Genomic DNA, 20,345 nt, shown 5'->3' with positions numbered 1-20,345 from the left:
TAACCTTGCACCTGTCAGTTGCTTCAAGATCTATACTCATAAATATGAATTTCATTTATGCAAATTATAATCATGAGCTACAGTGTTAAGATCTGCAGTAAGAAGGGCAACTAAGAACTGTAGACCTAAGGAAATTACATCCAATGTTTTCATTATATAATGGCTCAAAATTAGGATGTCTGTAGATTTAGGAAGTGCTGAAGTCAGCTAGCTAAAATGTTGGATAATAAAAGAAACAACCTTAAGAAGGTATGACAGAAAATAAACTTGTTAAAATAGGATTTAACATGTTTAATCAGAAAACTACCGTAATTTTTTCCTGTCTACTTAAACTCTAAGATTAATTTCAATTTATTTAATGATTTCACCAATACGATTTTCCTCCTTATATTGGTTTTCACCAAAAACAGGAATAGAAACAAAAAGGTATAATATTAGTTACTAAGCTGTCCTTAAAAGGGTACTATAAAAATCCATTACTGATCCATTATTGTGGTGACATACGGTATTCCACATTATGCTACCTTTGCTAATTGAGATTTCTTTCTCCCTTAAGCATCAAAAAACATTTCAGCAAGTTAAAATAGATTATAATCTTTCCTGTCTCTTAAAGTGAGCAAATTACTACTTTCCTTTTGCTTAGTAACTAGGGATGCTCTTTTATAAAAAGACAAGACAAAACACCACTTTTAGAGGAAATAAAAATAAAATATGAAAGCAGAGAGGAGATAAATATTTTGCTGGTAGAATTAGAGAAGGCTTCCTATAATGGATGAACAGAGTCACATAGTCCTCTGCACAGTCTAGTAGTACTGTACTATTCTTAGAAAGCCAATTGTTATCATAAAGATAATATGCAAGTTAATTTTTTCAGACTTCATGTATAAGTTATCACTAGCTTTGAATGAAAAAGATTTAGTTATATTTTTACAAAACAATTTATGATTCATTGACAATTTACTTGTGATTTAGGACAAATGACCACATATCATTTCAATCTTTATAGGTAACCATCTTCTTATTAAACAAACCTTGAAAAAAATCTTTCAGATAACATGTTAGACACCTAGAAAAATGACAGTAAGCATTACTAACTCTGCTTTAAAAATCATGAAGGGTTTACTCCCTTGGAATAGTCTCAAGTTACTCCAAAAAGAAAGTGCCATAATTTTAATCATTAAAATAATAAATAAGTATTGTATTAATAGAAAAGTATGGAAAAGCAAAAACCAAATAAGAAAATGATAAAGGGGGAGAGGGAGGCCAGACAAAAACCAAAAGTTAAGAAATAAATTTAAAACTCAATAGATATGCTTGTGATCTTTTTTTGCCTATTTCTGAGGATTTCTCCAGGATTAAAGTCCTTGGAAGTAGAATTTCAGGGTAAAGGGGTAAAAATATGTGTTAAAGTCTGACAGGATGTATACCATTAAGCTGTCTCCAGAAAGAATTCCCTCAGTGAAGAATATAAAAATCACTCTCTCACACATCTTCACCTATATTCAGAGTGTTTTAAAAAAATTTGGTCAAGTTTCACAGTTAAATTTTTATAGTTTATTTAAATGCTAGCAAGATTGAACCCCAAAATTTTATTGACCGTTTTTACTTAATAAAGTGCCCTTTTTCTCCTCATGAAATGTTTCCTTTCCTTGGTGATGTCTAATAGTTCTATACCAATGAAAGGTATTAACCCTTTGTAATTTTTGTTACAAACATTTTACCATGCTTATCATTAGTTTTACTTTTGATTTGTATGATATATCATACTGACATTATACACTTTAGTCAATACAATAAATCATTCTTCATGGTTTCTATTTTGCTTTCATGCCTATAAAGACCTTCCTCATATTGAGATTAGGAAAGAATAGTTTCCTTTTTTTTTTTTTCAGTTAATTCTTCGCTTAACTGATACAAGTTTAATTTTTGCCACGAAAATAAGTATGTTTTTCTCCAAAAGAATTACACCAATTTACTGATTAATCATTCCATCTTCAATAAATTCAATCTATTCAATAAGTTGAATAACCCATCTTCTCCCCAGAGTTCTGAAATGCCATCTTTAATAAAAAATAAATATTTAGCTTACATTTTTTCCAGGCTTTCACTGTGAAATACATTGGTTTGTATACTATTAACAATAACTGTACCATTATAAAGATTCGACCTTTAAAATATTCTAATATTTCCTATTTTCTGCTCCTTTTTTTTCAAATTTATCTTGATGATTTTATTTTTTTATTCCAGGCTATGTCATTATCATGTAGGTTACATAAAATGGTAAACAAAACATTACAATTGTTATTGGCATTGCATTGAAATTAACTTGAGAGTATTTTAAGAACATCAGATTTTCCAATCCAAAAATTTGCAGAACTGCATAGTTCTTACTAAGTTTATCATGAAGTTTTCCTTCTTTGCTGTCAGTGGGATGCCCTTTTGAAAGAAATAGTGCTTTTTCCCCAAAATATATTTTATAACAAGTTATGGCTAGTTTAATAAGAGTTCTTGTCTAAATGGATCTTTCCAACTTTAAATGTTCTCTTCCTTCTAGTTTCTGTGACACCACTCTGTCTAGATTCTCCATTAATCATTCACATATTGCAAAAACTATTAAATGCCTATATTTGCTGTGGACACAAAAGTGAATGAAGTGGGCAAGTTCCTAACTTTGATGGAGCTTGTGGTCTAGAGAGAAAGGAATAAAATAATAAAATGAGCACAGAAATGACTATACAGTAGTCCCTCATTATGTGCAGGAGATATATTCTAAGACCTCCCAGTAGATGTCTAAAACTGTAAATAGTACTGAAAACTACACACACCATGCTGTTTTTATACATACACCTGTATGACAAAGGTATTAAAATTATGATTTAAATTAAAGATTATAAATTAGGCACATTAAGATTAACAACAATTAATAAGAATAGAACAATTATAACAATATAGCGTAACAATATTATGTGATTGTGGTTTCTCTCTCTCTCTGTCTCTCAAAATATCTTATTGTACCACACTCAACTGTTTTTGAATGATGGTTGGCCACAGGTAACTGAAACCACAGAAAGTGAAACTGCAGGTAAGGGTGAACTACTGTACTGTACTGTACTGCAGGTAAGAATGGACACTGTAAATCTGTGACTGTGTGTGTGTGTGTGTGTGTGTGTGTGTATACACATCCAGATCCTACCACAGGCCCAGCACAAAGAAGTCACTACATATTGACTGAATGAATGCAATATCTACCACTTAATATATCCACATAGTGAAAAAAGCTAACCTAAAATATGAAAAAAGAATAGCATTAAATCATATTTCAAATCAATAAATAAAGGTGTTCTTGGCAGAATGGAAATTAAGAGTCTTTTGAATACCATTCAAACTATTTTACAAGCTCAGTTTTGACTTTCATCTAAACTAGGGATTTTTTTTCAAATACCTAAAAGAGATTTTTGGTTTTGCTATCAATTCTAGACTAGTAAAACCTGTTTAATAATTACAAATGGCAATTACATAGACATTTTTAAAAGAAAAGAGAAATACCAGAAATAATAATCATGAATTCGATATGCTATAAATTTGACAAAACATAATAGAAAATAATGTATTGATAGTATGCTTCTGGTTCCCAAAATGCATATTTTGCTTCCACCTATATTGTCAGCATTTCTGCCTGCTTAAAAGCCTTTATCCCTGCTAGATTGTTAGTAGTCACTGCACTCCACACTCATGCCCGTTGAAAATAAAGGTAACAAAGTTTTCTTCATCAACAGCCTGTAGGTTCACAAAATTGAACCTGTTCTTTTATCTGCCTGTGTTCATTTAGCCCACCAAGCAGTCTTTATTAAAGCTAAGGCATCAGGCAGTCAAAGTTCATTAATACCATTTATATAATCTCTGCAATTTCAATTAACTCAGCAAGACATTCTACTACATGATAACAGTCTCATTAATTCAATAAAATCCCATAACTATTAACAATATGGTCGATGTTAAACGGGGTGTCACCTAGTACAAAATAATAGCTTTAACAGCTTGTGATGAAACTTAAGGTTTTTTCTTAAATTTGATCTGGGTAAATATTCAGTCCTTCTACAGCAAGGTATTATTTTTCTGTAAAAAATCTATAGGATTTTAAACATGTATAGGGAGTAATTAAACATTTTAAAATGACACCCAGGAGTAAGTTAATAATACTTTCTTATTCAGTAATTGATAGATTTTTGTCTAAATGGATCAAGAACCTGATCTTCCATATTCCTGTGTAGTCTTCCATACAAATGCAGTGGGCCACATACATCACAAATGGTAGATGGAGTGCAAAGTTATTATGTTTTTGTTCCTTGTCCATAGAACTTGTTTCCATTATTATAAGACTTCCTTAATCTATTTTTTCTTTCTCTAAAAAAACATGGAAAACAGATGTGCAATTTGGGATAACTTTATCCCGATTTGATTCACTATCATCAAGTCTTTTACTACGGGGTATTTTCAAGTATTTAAAGGAAAAGAGGAAATAACAAAGAGATAAGGTTCACAACGAAAGCCAACATAATGAAAAGAGAGCAGAAAAACAAAATCCTGGAATCTGTGATAAAGATTTTAAGCTAATGAACTAATGCAGCAGAACCATTTATTCCCAGACTTCATGTGAAGTGTGTTAACAATCTCCTTACAGTTTAAGCCATTTTAAATGGGTCTTCTGCTATTTGCTTCCAAAAGAATTCTACACTAATAGATTTATTTTCCCTCAGTCTCCTTTTTGGTTTGTTTTTAGTCTTTCGACTTTTTATCTGACTTGTAGATGAGTCTACCTTGCTTGCGAGGGCCCTTCCTAGTCTGAGATTACAAAAAAATTTCTCCTAAATCTTCTTCTAGTATTTTTATATACTTTTAAGTTTTCATATTTGTATTTTTACACCATCTGGAATTTATTCTCCAATATATGTATAATTTAATGGTTTTTCCAGATGGAAATCCACATATAGCAAGTCAATATCCTTTTCTCTATTTTACCATATTCAGATCCCATATATAACTGAACCTGTTTCTAGACTGTTTCACTGAACAATGGTCAATTCACATAATACTGTCACATTAGTTTGATCACAGAATCTTTATAGAAGTTTTAATATCTATATTTGCCATTATCCCTTTCCCACAAATTCTATGGTAATTCCAACACATTTAATAATTATTATAATGATGATGATAATAAAAACAACCACAACTACCAACATGAACCATTTCTTGGCACCAAATGTTAACTCTATAAAGTAATTACTATTATTACCCTCATCTTACAGATACAAAACTAAAGATTAAAAAAGTTAAGTAAATTGTCTAAGATTGTGAAGTTAGTAAATGACAGAGGTGAGATTCAAACAAAGGAATTTGCGTCTACACTCGGTGCTTTTAATCCCTAAATTATAATATCTCTGTTAAAATAAGTATAACATTTTTAGGCACTAAATTTAAAATAACTGTATCCAGTTTTTTAAAAAAAAACACATATCTTACTCAGGTTATCACTGGAATGATAATTCATTTAAACATAAAGAAGTAGTATTTTTACTTAAAGTCTTCTCATCCAAAAACATGCTATTTTTCTATTTATTCGATTCTTGCTTTATATCCTTGAATAACTTTTTTTTTTTTTTTTTTTGAGACAGGATCTCACTCTTTCGCCCAGGCTAGAGTGCAGTGAATCAATCACAGCTTACTGCAGCCTCAAACTCCTGGTCTCAAGAGATCCTCCCACCTCAGTCTCCCAAGTAGCTGAGACTATACGTGTGCACCACCATGCCCAGCTAATTTTGTGGTACTTTTGTAGAGACGGGGTTTCACCATGTTGCCCAGCCTGGTCTCAAACTCCTGGGTTCAGCCAATCACCCTGCCTCGGCCTTACAAAGTTCTGGGATTATAGGTGTAAGCCACTGCACCTGGCCTATAGTTTCTTCATATAGCTTTTGTATCTTTATTGTTAATTTTTTTCTAGACTTGTTAAAGCTTTTGGTTGCCCTTATAAATGCAATATATTTTTCATTTCCAATTCTAATAAGCTATTGTCAGCAGTTAATTAATACAGAAAAATATTACTACTGTTAAAAATAAGATAAAATTAGTTCCCTTGGGTATTCTATGTAAATACAATAATTAAAAATGTATGATTTAGTATATTTGTAGTCTGACATGTTTTACTATCCTTAAATCTAGTTTATTTCAAATTAAATACACTGCTTTTACCATTAAGTGTTTTCTGTTATATTAAATTTAAGTTCAGTGGTCCTGAATTAGGTATACATTATAACTTTTGATTATTAGAGATTTTAAGAATTTAGCTTGAATTCTCACTTAATTTGCATTTGGAGAAATACATAAAAATACCCAACTGTGTGTATTTTTATTAGAACACCATAAACTTAAATAAAAAATGTAAATACATCTCTATATATTAAATAATTTACATTTCAATAAAATAAAACAACTCAATAATCTTCTTTGCTTTAGTAATGAGACGAGTCAAATAACAGGATCACAAAGGAATTAAACACACATTTCAAAAAATTTAAAGAAACTTTCTGAAGTTCTATTACCGATAAGTTTTAAAAGGTAATAGGATACTTGATTATTTTTTACATGACATGTCATATATTTATAACGCTATACTTAAAAATAATATTTGTACATACAACTCTGAAATTTTATTACTAGATTGCCTTCAAAGATGGTGTTTATAAACAAACTTCCAGAAGTTGAAAGAAAAGATTGAACACCTTACAGAAGACAATTTGGTGGAATGTCTTATAATGAGGAAGAAGCATATGCGCTTCAATGAGCTTACCCTTCTCACCATGCAGCTGACAAGCAACTCTCTGATTGCTTTAGCATTATGACACAACTTTGGATACAATAAAGGCTACATTATTGCTCTATCATTTGTCAAGCTGTATAGAAAATTTTGAGTCAATGGATGCCACCTGTAAGATATTTTCATTACCTGTTTATAAAGCAACTGCTCGTTTTCTCTGGCATAACAGAAAAGAACATCTGTAAGAATTTTTCTCACATTTTCTTGTTGGAAAAACTGCATTTCAGGAAACCTGGAAAAAGAAAATACAAGATTGAAACTGACTAACACAGTTTCAAGAATCACTCTCAAATTCTCATCTCAAAGATGTGCCAAGGGCTGCTTCAGGTTTTAGAACAAGCCTGTGCTTGCCATGTAACTTATGCCTTTGGTGGGGACTGAAAAAGGAGTGAGGCAAGGGGAAATAATTACATCCCAGAGGTAAATTACTTCCTTCAACATATTCACATTTCAAATTTTTTCACATGCTTCATATACTTCATACGTATGTGAATATGATAGCTTTTGAATTATATTCTACCTGTCTGCAGATGGGAGTTGCTTTGTTTTAGCCCATTGGTTTTTAGGATAAGAATGTGATTTTGTAAAAGTACTAATTTTTTTCAAAAAAAGATTGTCATTCTTTTTCCTTGGTGTAAAATACCGACACTTCAGTTATTATATATAACCACCCTATCAGCTTTTCATCTGATTAAAATATAGACTTCTAAATATTTCTTTATAATGCAGTAAAACACCACAACTGTGAGAACCCAAAGAGAAAACCCACAGCAACACAATACACAATGAATGTATAAGGGCTGAGGGAATGTCATCTAGTATTAGTAGTCAACTGGGTTTAATCACAGAGAGTTTGAACAATAATTTTTAGGAGAGGAGGAACATGGAACATCAGTGGAAAAGGTAATCAAAACAGAAAGAAAGATATGAAGGCGCAGAAGGCAATGTGTATTTCAAGAGTGCAGCATAACATGGTAATTATTAATCAGAAGGAAAAGACAATTCCATGAAATACTGCCTGCTGGGGGCAGGACAGTGGGATAGAAGAAAAGGTGGAGCAAGGCTGGAAAGAACTTTGAATGCTGAATTTCCAACTATGGAAACACAGCGTAGTAAATGTATATTTTTGAATAAGGAAGTGATAAAGAAAACAGTATTTTAATTTAACTCTATGGAGGAATAAACCTGAAAGAGTAGCATAGAAAGGACATAAGAGTGCATTATAAAGATTATGTTTGAGATGCCAATGGTACATTCAAATGAATTTTAGAATAGATTTTTGAATATGTGGTCTGGTCTCTGGGTGAATCTGAAATTGAAATTTGGGATTTATCTATATAGAGCTAGTATTTAAACCATGATATAGATGAAAATGCCTAGAGGAAGAGTATGAATTGAACCAGAAAGGGGCCCAGGACTCAGTCTGTAGCTCCAGTTATTGGCTGGTAAGAAAAGGAGACACCATCAAAGGAGACTGGGAAAGAGCAGTCAGAAGACAAGGAAGGATTCAAAAAAGAGTGGTATTATGAAGACAGAGAAAAAATTTTCAAAGAAAGGGTGTAGGTAACCATTGAGAGGTCACAGAAAATGACTAAAATGTCCACTGGATTTAGCAATTTGGGAAGTTATTGATAACTTCAGTGAAAAATGTTTCTGGGTTGAGACTGAGGTACAGAAAATGATCCTACCACATGATTCCTCTGCTTTTGAATGCAAACTCAGGCCACCAAGATGGCCTGGATCTCTTAAGGATTTGTTCAGTTAATTGATACAAAGGGTTACATGTGATATCTGCCACAAAGATGTAGGAATTTATGTTCTTGGAATGAGCTGCATTCTCATGAGATTTATACATCCTTCAGATAAGAAAAAGTTTAAAACTTCAATTGAATACAAAAATAAATAATGAGTGATCTTTGAAGACATATATCCAGCAACCTTCACAGGGCTCCTTTCACAATGGATATGTGCAATTAGGAGACAGGGTGGAGGAGAGAAGTCTGATAAATCATCACATAACATTGATTTTACCAGTCAGAGAAGTGTGAGAAAACATTAGATTTAAAACAGTGTAAAACAGATACGGAGTTTCTTGTTTGCTGGCTATAGGGCAGTGGTGGTGGGTTTTCTTGTTTTGTTATCATTGTCATTTGTTTTGCTAATGAATAAAATGATCTTTTAAAACTAAAAAAAAAAAAAAAAAAAAAAAAAGAGTGCATTATAATAAAGTGAAATTTAAAAGTCCCAAACCCAAGTAGAAAAGCCTGTGTTCAAATTCATGTTGCATAATTTCTAGTTACGCAACCCTGAGTGAATGATTGCTTAACTGCCTCATCTATTAAGTAGGGATAACAATACTGATCTTGTGATCAAGATGCAATCATGTGAGAACACCAAGAACAGTGCCTGACAAGTAGCAGATATTCAGGAATAAGAGGCCATTATTATAACAGTATTTGAGTAATGATACTTTAGGTAATGAGATTGCAAATCAGGTGGCTTTGGAACTAAGAAATGAGAGAAAATGTTGAGAGAGTAGAGAGGAAGATGACCTAGAGCATGAAGGCATAGAGCATTATTGAAACAGAAAAATATTCCTTAATGAGTCTTTTAAGAGCAATAGTGGCTGTTTTATGTTTTACATCATATTATAATGGTTTACTGCCTCCCATTTCTGGAGACCTCAGCTATTTTATGCTTCACTCTGCTACTTTGTTGGTGCCTTGGACAGTTATAACTTTCTAGTCCGAGCTAGGTTTTTGGTGAATTATGCTAGAGATCTGTGAAGCATCTTTTTTTCTGGTCCTAATTTTTTAAATAAATTAAGGTCCATTTTACATTCATCTGTTCATTTGACTTTTGCTTACAACTCCCTTTTGCAACTGCCCAGACAGGTTTGGTTTTTTGTTTTTGTTTGTTTGTTTGTTTGTTTACCTTTTCTGAGGCAGCAAGGAAGCCTCTTTTGGGGGGGCCAGTAAACAACCTAAGGATCTGAGCAAGGTCGCTTCACATATTTGCATAAAGCTTAATGTGATGATCTCCCAGGCAGTCCCTATCCAGGCATCAGAGTTCAAATAGGGGTGGCACAATTAACTTCTAAAGAAGAGAAAAATTAACCTGAAGAGTAAGCATATGTCAGAGAAGCCAAAGAAACTGCAGAATGATGTCAAATGCACTGAAGTAGGCAAGAAACACAAAAACTTTTAAAATGTCATTTTGAAACAAAAGAAAGTTGCTAAAGCCCTTAAAAATCAAATATCCCAAATTAATCAGGATAAAAGATAGGTAAGTAGTTAATAAAATAACCTGGTATAGAGAAATATCTTGGGAAACTTAGCCATTAAGTTAAGAATAGAATAATACTTTTGAGAGGTGCAATTTTCTCTCCTTCTCATTATATAACATAAATTTAACTCTGTCTTTGAGTAGGCTTCATTCCCAAAAATCTGGATCACCTGACAATAATTTTGCATGTCCCCTTCCTCACCTATTCTTTGGAAATTTTCTACGCACACTGGCTCAACCAAATTCTGTGTAGCTGTTACAATCTAAAATTGATTATGAAAGAAAGTACTAAAAACTACTACATTAACTTTGCAAAGAGTATCCATAAACTATAAATAATTTTATACCTAAAAACTAAAAATGTAAAGTATACCTGTTAAGTCAACTTTAGGCTGAAGCTGCCTCCTTACATATTTTAAGTTCGGCCTAAAGGTTTCTCTCTACATCGTGAACTATAACAAGTGGAGGTGTAAACAGACCACAGCTTACACGTCTGCCAATCATCGAGTTTTGGCCAATCAAATGTAGCCAACTGTTCAACCCATGTTCAAATAAGGCAAACACCAACCTGTAACCAATCTAGCTGTTTCTGTACCTCACTTCTGTTATCTGTATGTCACTTTCCTTTTTCTGTCTATAAATCTTCCACCATGTGGCTGTGCTGGCGTCTCTGAGCCTACTCTGACTCAGAAGGCTGCCCGATTCACAAATCGTTCATTGCTCAATTAAACTCCATTAAATTTAATTCAGCTGAAGTTTTTCTTTTAACACACTGTATACCAATTCCTGGTTTCATTTAAATGCATACCAACCACTTTCAAGATTAAAAACTACAGATCTAAAAGAATTCAATTGCAAGTAGTAATTTAAATTGTCTACTTTTAGCAAATACCAAATCAACTGAAAATATGTATTATGCAGACATAGCATATCTATGAAACAGCACACCAACTATGATTCTGCTCTACAATGCTGAAGGGCTAATTTGTGAAGTTTCATGGCACTCTCTTCCTTAGAAAACCATAAGTTGTTCTTTAAATGATGAAGAATCCATTGCATCAAAGAAATAAGGTAGAAAGATATAGAAAAGCTCTGAAAAAGAAGTAAGGTTTTCAAAACTATTTCAAAAGTTGGAAAAAGAACGGAAAATCAGAGTTTTGTGCTGAATCTTTGGAGATTATCCAGTCCAACTCAGAGATTAACAGGCAAGTAAACAGAAGCACAGAGAAATAATACCTGTGCCAAGGTATCCCAGTAGTTAACAGAACAGCAGCACTTTCCAACTGCTTCCCTAATCAGTTATAAATTAATCTGAGAAATGCATTTAGGTAAAATTCCATGACTTTAGAGTTACATTAAGAACCTAGCTCTGAAGGTTGATGAATATACCTAGACAATAACGTATTTCCTACAAAAAATACTTGATGGTCACAGTAACAGGATTCAATCCAGAAGATGTTACATTTATAGGTATAAGAAATATGAGAGAAGTACAGTGAGTAGCATTTCTAAGAATAGTAATAATCTGTTTGTGATGATATGTTGTAAGTTTCAAAATAGCTTCCCTACCACTCATTACACTTCTAGGTTTTATTTACCCCTTGCTAGATGGTGTGGATTCAGGCTAGGTAAAGTAATTTGAACATCAGTCTAACCCAAATATCATTGGAAAGGCAAATCTGTTTTTGAAACATAATTAAAAGCACAGAATACTAACCACACTAGATGCAACAATCATTCAGGTTTTGAAAAATCAACAATGATGTTACTGTTTCATGAAAATAAAGAGAGAAATTTAGAATTAAAACTGTAGAGGTTCATAATTTATTCAAACCAAAATATCTGGTAGGAAAATAAAACAGAAAGGAAAAAAATCACACGAAGTAGGAACTGGAAACAAATTTTATTATTAACAGAAAGTCTTTCTTTCTACATTTGTCCATAAAATAAAAATTGAGATGTAAAATAGGTGAGGGCGAAACTCTAAAAATAGAGATGAACAGCAAAGATTAAGTAGTCCATAATGGAATTTAGACTAAAATAGTCTTAAATCTTTACTTTAGGGTAAAAGTCATATTTCAGTTCAGACTCAATTGATCAGTATTTATAATATAGAAGTTTCTGTCTCAGACGTGTGAAGAAACCATATTTAAACAAATTTTACATCGTACACAATAACAACAAGAGCCATCACAAACACGTGGTGTGTAAGTTTTGTTTTCTATCTTGAAATAAACCAAAATTGGTAGGCAATATAGGTTTCATTATAAATTTTAAAAATCTTTCATTATGGAAAATTCAAACATTTAATAAAGACAAGAGAACAGTAAACTCAACTCCAATCTACCCATCAGCTAGCTTCATCACTAATCATTTCTTGTCTTACATATATTCCTCCCCAATATTGCGTTATTTTGAAGCTAATCCCAGACATCATTGTATCTATAAATACTGCAATGTGTATCTCTAAAAGATAAGCACTCTTTAAAAACATAACCACAGGCCAGGTGAAGAGGCTCACACCTATAATCCCAGCACTTTGAAAGGTCAAGGCAGGAGGATCGCTTGAGCCCAGGAGTTTGAGACCAGCTTGGGCAACATAGTGAGACCCTGCCTTTACAAACAAACAAACAAAAAAAAAGTAAAAGTAAATTAGCTGGGTATGATGGCACAAACCTGTAGTCCCAGCTAATTGGGAAGCTGACGTGGGAGGATCACTTGAGCCTCGGAGGTAGAGGCTGCAGTGGGTTGCGTTTGTGCCGCTGCACTTCGGCCTAGGCAAGAGAGACAGACCCTGTCTCAAAGAACAAAACAAACAAACAAAGAAACAAAAAAATACCATAGTGCCATTGTAACACTACTAATAATAAAAATAATAATCTATTAATCAAATATCCAGTAAATGTTCAAATTTCTGTGACTGTCTAAAAATTCTTAACACTTTGTTCAAGAGCCAAGAAATATTTGTCAGTACACAGCAATTTGTTGATATATCTCTTAAGATTCCTTTAATCTATAGACTTGTCCTTCTTCTCTTTTTTATCTTGCAATGTATTTGTTAAAGAAACCAGATTTTTAATCCTGTAGAAGCTTCCCACATTCAGAATTTTACGTATTGTGCCTCCATTTTCTTATTTAACAATTCTCCTGTCCCCTGTATTTCCTACAAACTGGCAGTTAGATCTAGAGACTTTAACAGATTCAGGTTCAAGTTTTCAACAAGATTCTTCTTGTCTCATCTATAGATGACATAATTTGAGAACATGTTTGCAAATTCTTTGATACTCCTCCCATAGAAAGATGAAAGAGTCTGACTTTCTTCCCTTTTAGTATGTGCTGGCCTTAGTGACCAGTTTCTCAAAAAATAAACGTGTCAAAAGTGGTGGTGGAACACAGCTTCTGTCTGGCTCTCTCTGGACACATTCTTAGAACCAGACCACCATGCTGTAAGGAAGCCAAGCAGCCATATGAAAAGGCCATTGCGGGTGTTCTCACCACAGCTCCAGAGGAGGTCTCACCTGAGAGCCAGCTTCAACAACCAGACAGGTGAGTGAGCAAACCTTCAGATGATTCCAGACCCTGGACTTCAAGCTACCCCAGCCAACACCATGCGGAACAGAGATGAGCCATCCTACTGAGCCCTGCTCAAGTTGTAGATTCAACAACAAAATAAATTCTGTTGTTTTAAACTTGGGGTGATTTCAATGCAGTGATAAGTTGGTGTTGTGTACTTCCATCAGGAGGCACCTAACATTAATGTATCCCACTTTCTGTGATGATACCAACTGTTAATGATCACTGCCTAAATCTATTAATTCATTAGAAGTCATAAAATGGTAAAACTATAATTCTATCATATTTTTTCTTCCTTTATTATCTAAGACATAGACATAATGAAAAAAAAATCCTTCATCAATTTTTAGCTATCCTGAAGTACAATTCATATAATTTTTAAAAATCTTATTGATTTCTATTACATTTGGCTCATGGATACTTACTGCAGACATTTGATTATACAAAGACCTATACATGATAGAATGGCTACTAATTCTGTAACAAAAGTAGTTTATGACAACTAGAGTATCCTATTTGCCATTTGGATATGGTCTCATATGACTGCAGTGTGTGGAAGTGAACTGAAAAGTGAGGGATGGAGAACAACTAAACACCAACTTTGAAGCCCCAATAACCAGGAACCCAGGTGCTTGATAGTTGGAAAGACATTCAACAGGGCAATGGTCTGTCATAATACAGACAATAAAGGGAAGCCAGACAAATATCAGGGCTATCTGAAATGCAGGCAACAAAGAGACAAAAAGAATCTTTCCTAAGCAAGAAAAGGGTTAAGAAAAGAGTAAAATGATAAAGGGTTTTGTCACCACATTATAGTACATAATTAGGTAATTAGAAGTATTAAAACAGACAAAGCATTGGGCCCAGATGAAATACTGAAGATGCAAGTATTCAATAAGATGCCCCAGGGGAAAAAGGAAAGCCCTTGGTGAAGGTTTATAATCATGCAATAGGACAAAGAAGCACAGAAAGACTTGAAGGAACAATAACTGTTGTTATGCCCATATTTCAAAAACAGAAAATCAAAACAAGCACTCATCCAAAATTTTTAAATGAGCTGATGAAAACTCCCTAGAATACTATTAACCACCAAAATAACTATAATACCTTACTATGGTTTATTGTTTTATTAAAGCAAAACTGAACAATTAAGCCAAGACCACAACAAGGAACAATTTGATATGGAATAAAAACAGACATACTGAAAGACACAATTCTTTTTCTTCCTGTGTTCCCTATTTTGGTTGGTAATTTCCATTCTCCCTATTCAACCAAACCTGTTTTCTCTTCTTTGCAGGCACATAGCTGGATTTAATTTCCCAGCTTCCTTTTCAGTTAGCTGTGGTCATGTGACTTGAGTGCTGGCCAATGGAATGAGAGTGGAAATTATGTGGTACCACGAAATACACTCCCCTAACTTCCCCACCGGCAGGCCTCTGTACACATTTCCCCTTCTAGCAGACAGAATGAAAAAGATCATGGGGAGGGCCTTGAAAACTCCATTGGGATTGTGCTGCTCTTAAAACTATATCTGCAAATTTTTTAATTCTCACATTTCCCTTCTGAGGTAATGGCATAAAAACGACATAGCTTCTACATGGCTCTTTTTCTTTCTTGGATTGCTTGATCTGAAGAAAGTATCTTCTGAAGGAGGACCGTAAAGCAGCACGTTAGAGAGATCCACATGGAGAGGAACCAAAGTGGATACTCCAGCCATGGTCAAGCCATCAAATGTTTGCAGCTCCAGTAACCACGTGACTGCAATCTCATGAAACACTCCTAAGCCAGAATCTCCCAGCTACACTGCTCCCAAACTCCTGATCCACAGCAACCATAACATAATAATTAATTGTTGTTCTAAGCCACTAATTTTGATTGATTAATTACATAGCAAAATATAATAGAGGTTTTGATATCTGAAACTGGGGTGCTGTTTCAAAAAAAAAAAAACCAAAAACCTAAAATATGTGGTAGAAGTGCCTATGGGACTGGATAGAAGACAGAAGGACCTTCAGGAGAGCATCAGTGAGAAATTAAAGCTGTGGGAAAAAGACTATTAGCAAAAGACAATCTGCAAAGAGGTTGCCAGTGAAGGCTTAAATAAAAGTGAGGAAAACATTACAGCAAAAAAAAAATGGAGGAAAGGGGTTCCTTATTACGCAGTGACAGAAAGTCTGCCAATGTGATGGCCTCTAGTTATATGGAACATAGAAAATGAATCTAATAAACTGAGTGATCTAGCTAAGGAGATATCCAGGCAGAGTACTGAAAGTACTGTCTGGTTTATTTGTGTTACTTATAGTAGAATGAAAGAAGAGAAAAAACAAAAGGAATAACTGGTAAACATAAAGGTGCTAGAACTTTCTTGGTTTGAAAATAAAGCTTTTTCTCATTCCCAGCTTCTCAAGTCAGCAAATGATACCAACATTAACACACTGCTTCTGGGCAAAGATCAAATCTAGGACAAAGACAGGCAAGAATTAAAGATGAAATCAAAGGTGTGACTGTAAAAGCCTTTGTTAAGATCTCAGAAAGCTCTAAGATGATGCCACAGAGAACCCTTCAGTCAGACAAAAGACCCTTACATTTTTTATTTTTTATTTTTTTTTTAGTGATGGCATAAAATTGAATTTACTAAGTAATCATGATAGTTACTGGTTGTAATATTAGTGCAGAAAATAGGGTCCAGTCTTATGCTAACATCTTCTTTTTACATGATCCACTTGCTGTGTCATGTGACCTTTTTTAAAAAAAATTATACTTTTAAGTTCCAGGAAACATGTGTAGAATGTGCAGGTTTGTTACATTAGGTATACACGTGCCATGGTGGTTTGCTGCACCCTTCAACCCGTCATCCACATTAGGTTTCTCCTAATGCTATCCTTCCCCTAGCCCCCCAACCCCGCAACAGGCCCCAGTGTGTGATGTTCCCCTCCCTGTGTCCATGTGTTCTCATTGTTCAACTCCCACTTATGGGTGAGAACATGCGGTGTTTGGTTTTCTGTTCCTGTGTTAGTCTGCTGAGAATGATGGTTTCCAGCTTCATCCATGTCCCTGCAAAGGACATGAACTCATCCTTTTTTATGGCTGCATAGTATTCCATGGTGTATATGTGCCACATTTTCTTTAACCAGTCTATTTTTGATGGGCATTTCGGTTGGTTCCAAGTCTTTGCTATTGTGAACAGTGCTGCAATAAACATACATGTGCATGTGTCTTTATAGTAGAATGATTTATAATCCTTTGGGTATGTACCCAGTAATGGGACTGCTGTGCCAAATGGTATTTCTGGTTCTAGATCCTTGAGGAATCACCACACTGTCTTCCACAATGGTTGAACTAATTTACACTCCCACCAAAAGCATTCCTGTTTCTCCACATCCTCTCCAGCATCTGTTGTTTCCTGACTTTTTAATGATCACCATTCTAACTGGTGTGAGACGGTATCTCATTGTGGTTTTGATCTGCATTTCTCTAATGACCAGTGATGATGAGGTGTTTTTTTTTTTTTCATATGTTTGTCGGCCACATAAATGTTTTCCTTTGAGAAATGTCTGTTCATATTCTTCACCCAGTTTTTGATGGGGTTTTTTTTTCTTGTAAATTTGTTTAAGTTCTTTGTAAATATCTGGGAGTACAACTTAGAAAGGATGTGAAGGGACCTCTTCATGGAGAACTACAAACCACTGCTCAAGGAAATAAGAGAGGACACAGACAAATGGAAAAACATTCCATACTCATGGATAGAAAGAATCAATATCATGAAAATGGCCATACTGCCCAAAGTAATTTATAGATTCAATGCTATTTCTATCAACCTACCATTGACTTTCTTCACAGAATTAGAAAAAACTACTTTAAATTTCATATGGAACCAAGAAAGAGCCCATATATTCATGACAATCCTAAGCAAAAAGAACAAAGCTGGAGGCATCATGCTACCTGACTTCAAACTATAATACAAGGCTACAGTAACCAAAACAGCATGGTACTGGTACCAAAACAGATATATAGAACGATGGAACAGAACAGAGGCCTGAGAAGTAACACCACACATCTACAACCATCTGATCTTTGACAAACCCGACAAAAGCAAGCAATGGGGAAAGGACTCCCTATTTAGCAAATGGTGTTGGGGAAACTGGCTAGCTACATGCAGAAAACTGAGCCTGGACCCCCTTCCTTACACCTTATACAAAAATAAACTCAAAATGGATTAAAGACTTAAATGTAAGACCTAAAACCATAAAAACCCTAGAAGAAAACCTAGGCAATACCATTCAGGACACAGGCATGGACAAAGACTTCATGACTAATACACCAAAAGCAATGGCAACAAAAGCCAAAATTGACAATGGGATCTAATTAAACTAAAGAGCTTCTGCACAGCAAAAGAAACTATCATCAGAGTGAACAGGCCTCACAGCTCTAGCAAGTAGAGATCAGGGATCTGCTAAACATCCTACAGTGCGCAAAACAACCTCTCAAAACAAAGAATTGGTCCAAAATGTTAATATTCCCAAGGTTGAGAAACACTGCATTACAATATATAAACCCAGAAGGCAGAAACAGTATCTACTTATTTAGTCTCCACCACTTTTTGAATAAGATTTGAGATACTGATTCATTTATGTTTCTGTCCTGTTTTGCTTCACAAAGTGCTTGCACACTGAAGGTATTTAATAAACATTTCTTGAAGAAGCATTAAATCTAGGCAAACAAGATTAACATAAATTATAGAGTAATGGAAAAACAGAAGTCCCAGGTACCATTTCCATTTTGGCCTTAACAAGTTATATTTGTTTATTCATGTCATAGTCTTTCTGAGCTTCAACTTTTCACCTCTGCAAAATAACAGGATTTTACTAGATGACTATTAATGACATAAATGCTTACAATGGGTGTCAAGTACTGGGAAATACGAAGATACAAAACATATAAACTCAAGAAAATCTAGGAGAAAAAAAACAGACATCTTACAGATAATTTTAAAAGAAGATAATTACAATAAAATATGTATTATATATTAAAGAACAGAAGAGGCAGTCTTTTCTTTATTTGAATCTTGAACTTCTAAAACAGTGGTTGACACAACAGTGATCTCTCAAGTAGTATTTGCTGAATGGACAAATATACCTACAAACCTTACAAACAACCAAACCTTTAAGGAAAATTAAGACGACGCAATCGGGCACTAGGGATATGAAGGCAAAGCAAAAGGAAAGCCTGAACAAGGTTCTGCTTTCTTTAATTTATGTTTTCAGTGAAGAAAAGAATGACATATAGCTTTCATAGTTCATAAACAGGAGGGGAATACAGAATTTTTTAAAGTGAAAAAAAAGAAAGTAGTAATTTATTGTGATGACAATGAGTAGGACTCAGCCCAAGAGGACAGCAGAAAAATCTCCAAGAGGCTAATAAGGAAGGTGGAGTAAGAAATCACCATACAGTTGAGAAGATTAAGCAAAAACAAAAAGAAAGAGGGGCAGTTTGGGATGACAGGATATAAGATTGGGAGAAGGCAGGTGTGGCTGCAGTTCAAGAGATGGGATCTGTTACCATCTAAGTAGAGGTCTTCATCTAAGGTTCTTTCTAGTTCTACAATGCCTGAGTCACTTAACAAGCCCTTTACCCCACTCCTCCACTCCTCCAAAAACATCTTTCTGTTCCTACCATAAAGGTAAAAAATTAGGAAAAAATATAAATGTAGGTAGATATACTGTACATGTACTTTCAGTGCCAGACAAGACTGTGTCGCAAATGGAAATACAGACTTTATTTTGAAGTTTTTCAATAATTAAGAAAAAAATTAAAAAATTAAATACAAAGCATTACCCCTGAAGTACCAAAGCTGCTTCAATTCTAAATCTGCTGAAATGTTCTAAAAAGACTGTGTTACACTACCAAACAGGCTGTGCCCACTGGGAATATTATTTTACTACTCACCAAACTTTACTTTTTAACCTTCTCATAATCATATAAATCTACAACTATAAATAGTCCTTAAAAATCTGGGCTCATTTAAAACAAAGAAAATCTGAAAAGTAAAAACTCTATTGGTCAGCAGTTCAGAGGGTACCCCTATAACTGTGCTGCCCCTATGTACTACTGCTCCTAAATTCCGAAGATTAGGAGCACCAGAGTGCTAATGAAAGCACTGCAACTATATTTTCATTAAAATACTGAAAAAAATTTAAGTTTTTAAAAATCTCACAAATTAGAATAAATGTATGCTAAGAATTTGCATGCTTAAATGAAACAGAAATGGGAAAAATATACTTTAAAACAGTATAGGAGCAGTACAGGAAAAATACTAAATATACATATGCAATAGTAATTATTTTGTTTTTACCTTAAGTGTCAAATGAGGAAGGACTACAGGCCATTTGACAGAAGAATTATTTTTCATATTCCTGAAAATCTGTTTTCCCCCCTCTTTAATATTTAAGAAACACATACAGGTTGCCGACAACTCTTAGAGAGCGGCTTGTGTTGTAGTTTTCACTTTCTCGGCTGTGAACAAGTGCATATGTGAGGGCTGGTCGTGCATGCACAAGCATGTACTTTGCCTGCATTAAATAAAATCACAACACAACACCAAGTACATCCACTC

The 20,345-nt window shown here is 34.1% G+C and overlaps 1 protein-coding gene across 50 annotated transcripts in view; it reads right to left on the bottom strand.

The window, feature by feature from the left end:
• The window catches only part of TBC1D5 (TBC1 domain family member 5), a 599,895-nt gene that overhangs the window by 230,020 nt on the left and 349,530 nt on the right, over positions 1-20,345 (bottom strand). For all 50 annotated transcript variants that reach the window (XM_054482838.2, XM_054482837.2, XM_063662139.1 and 47 more), the window contains one exon: positions 7,004-7,106. In XM_054482838.2, the coding sequence (XP_054338813.1) occupies positions 7,004-7,106 (103 nt within the window). The remainder of the gene's footprint in view (positions 1-7,003; positions 7,107-20,345) is intronic.

The sequence above is a fragment of the Pongo pygmaeus genome, chromosome 2 (assembly GCF_028885625.2).
Source record: "Pongo pygmaeus isolate AG05252 chromosome 2, NHGRI_mPonPyg2-v2.0_pri, whole genome shotgun sequence".
NCBI lineage: Eukaryota > Metazoa > Chordata > Mammalia > Primates > Hominidae > Pongo > Pongo pygmaeus.
The sequence above is the reverse complement of the archived record's forward strand: the minus strand, read 5'-3'. Positions and strand labels throughout refer to the sequence as shown.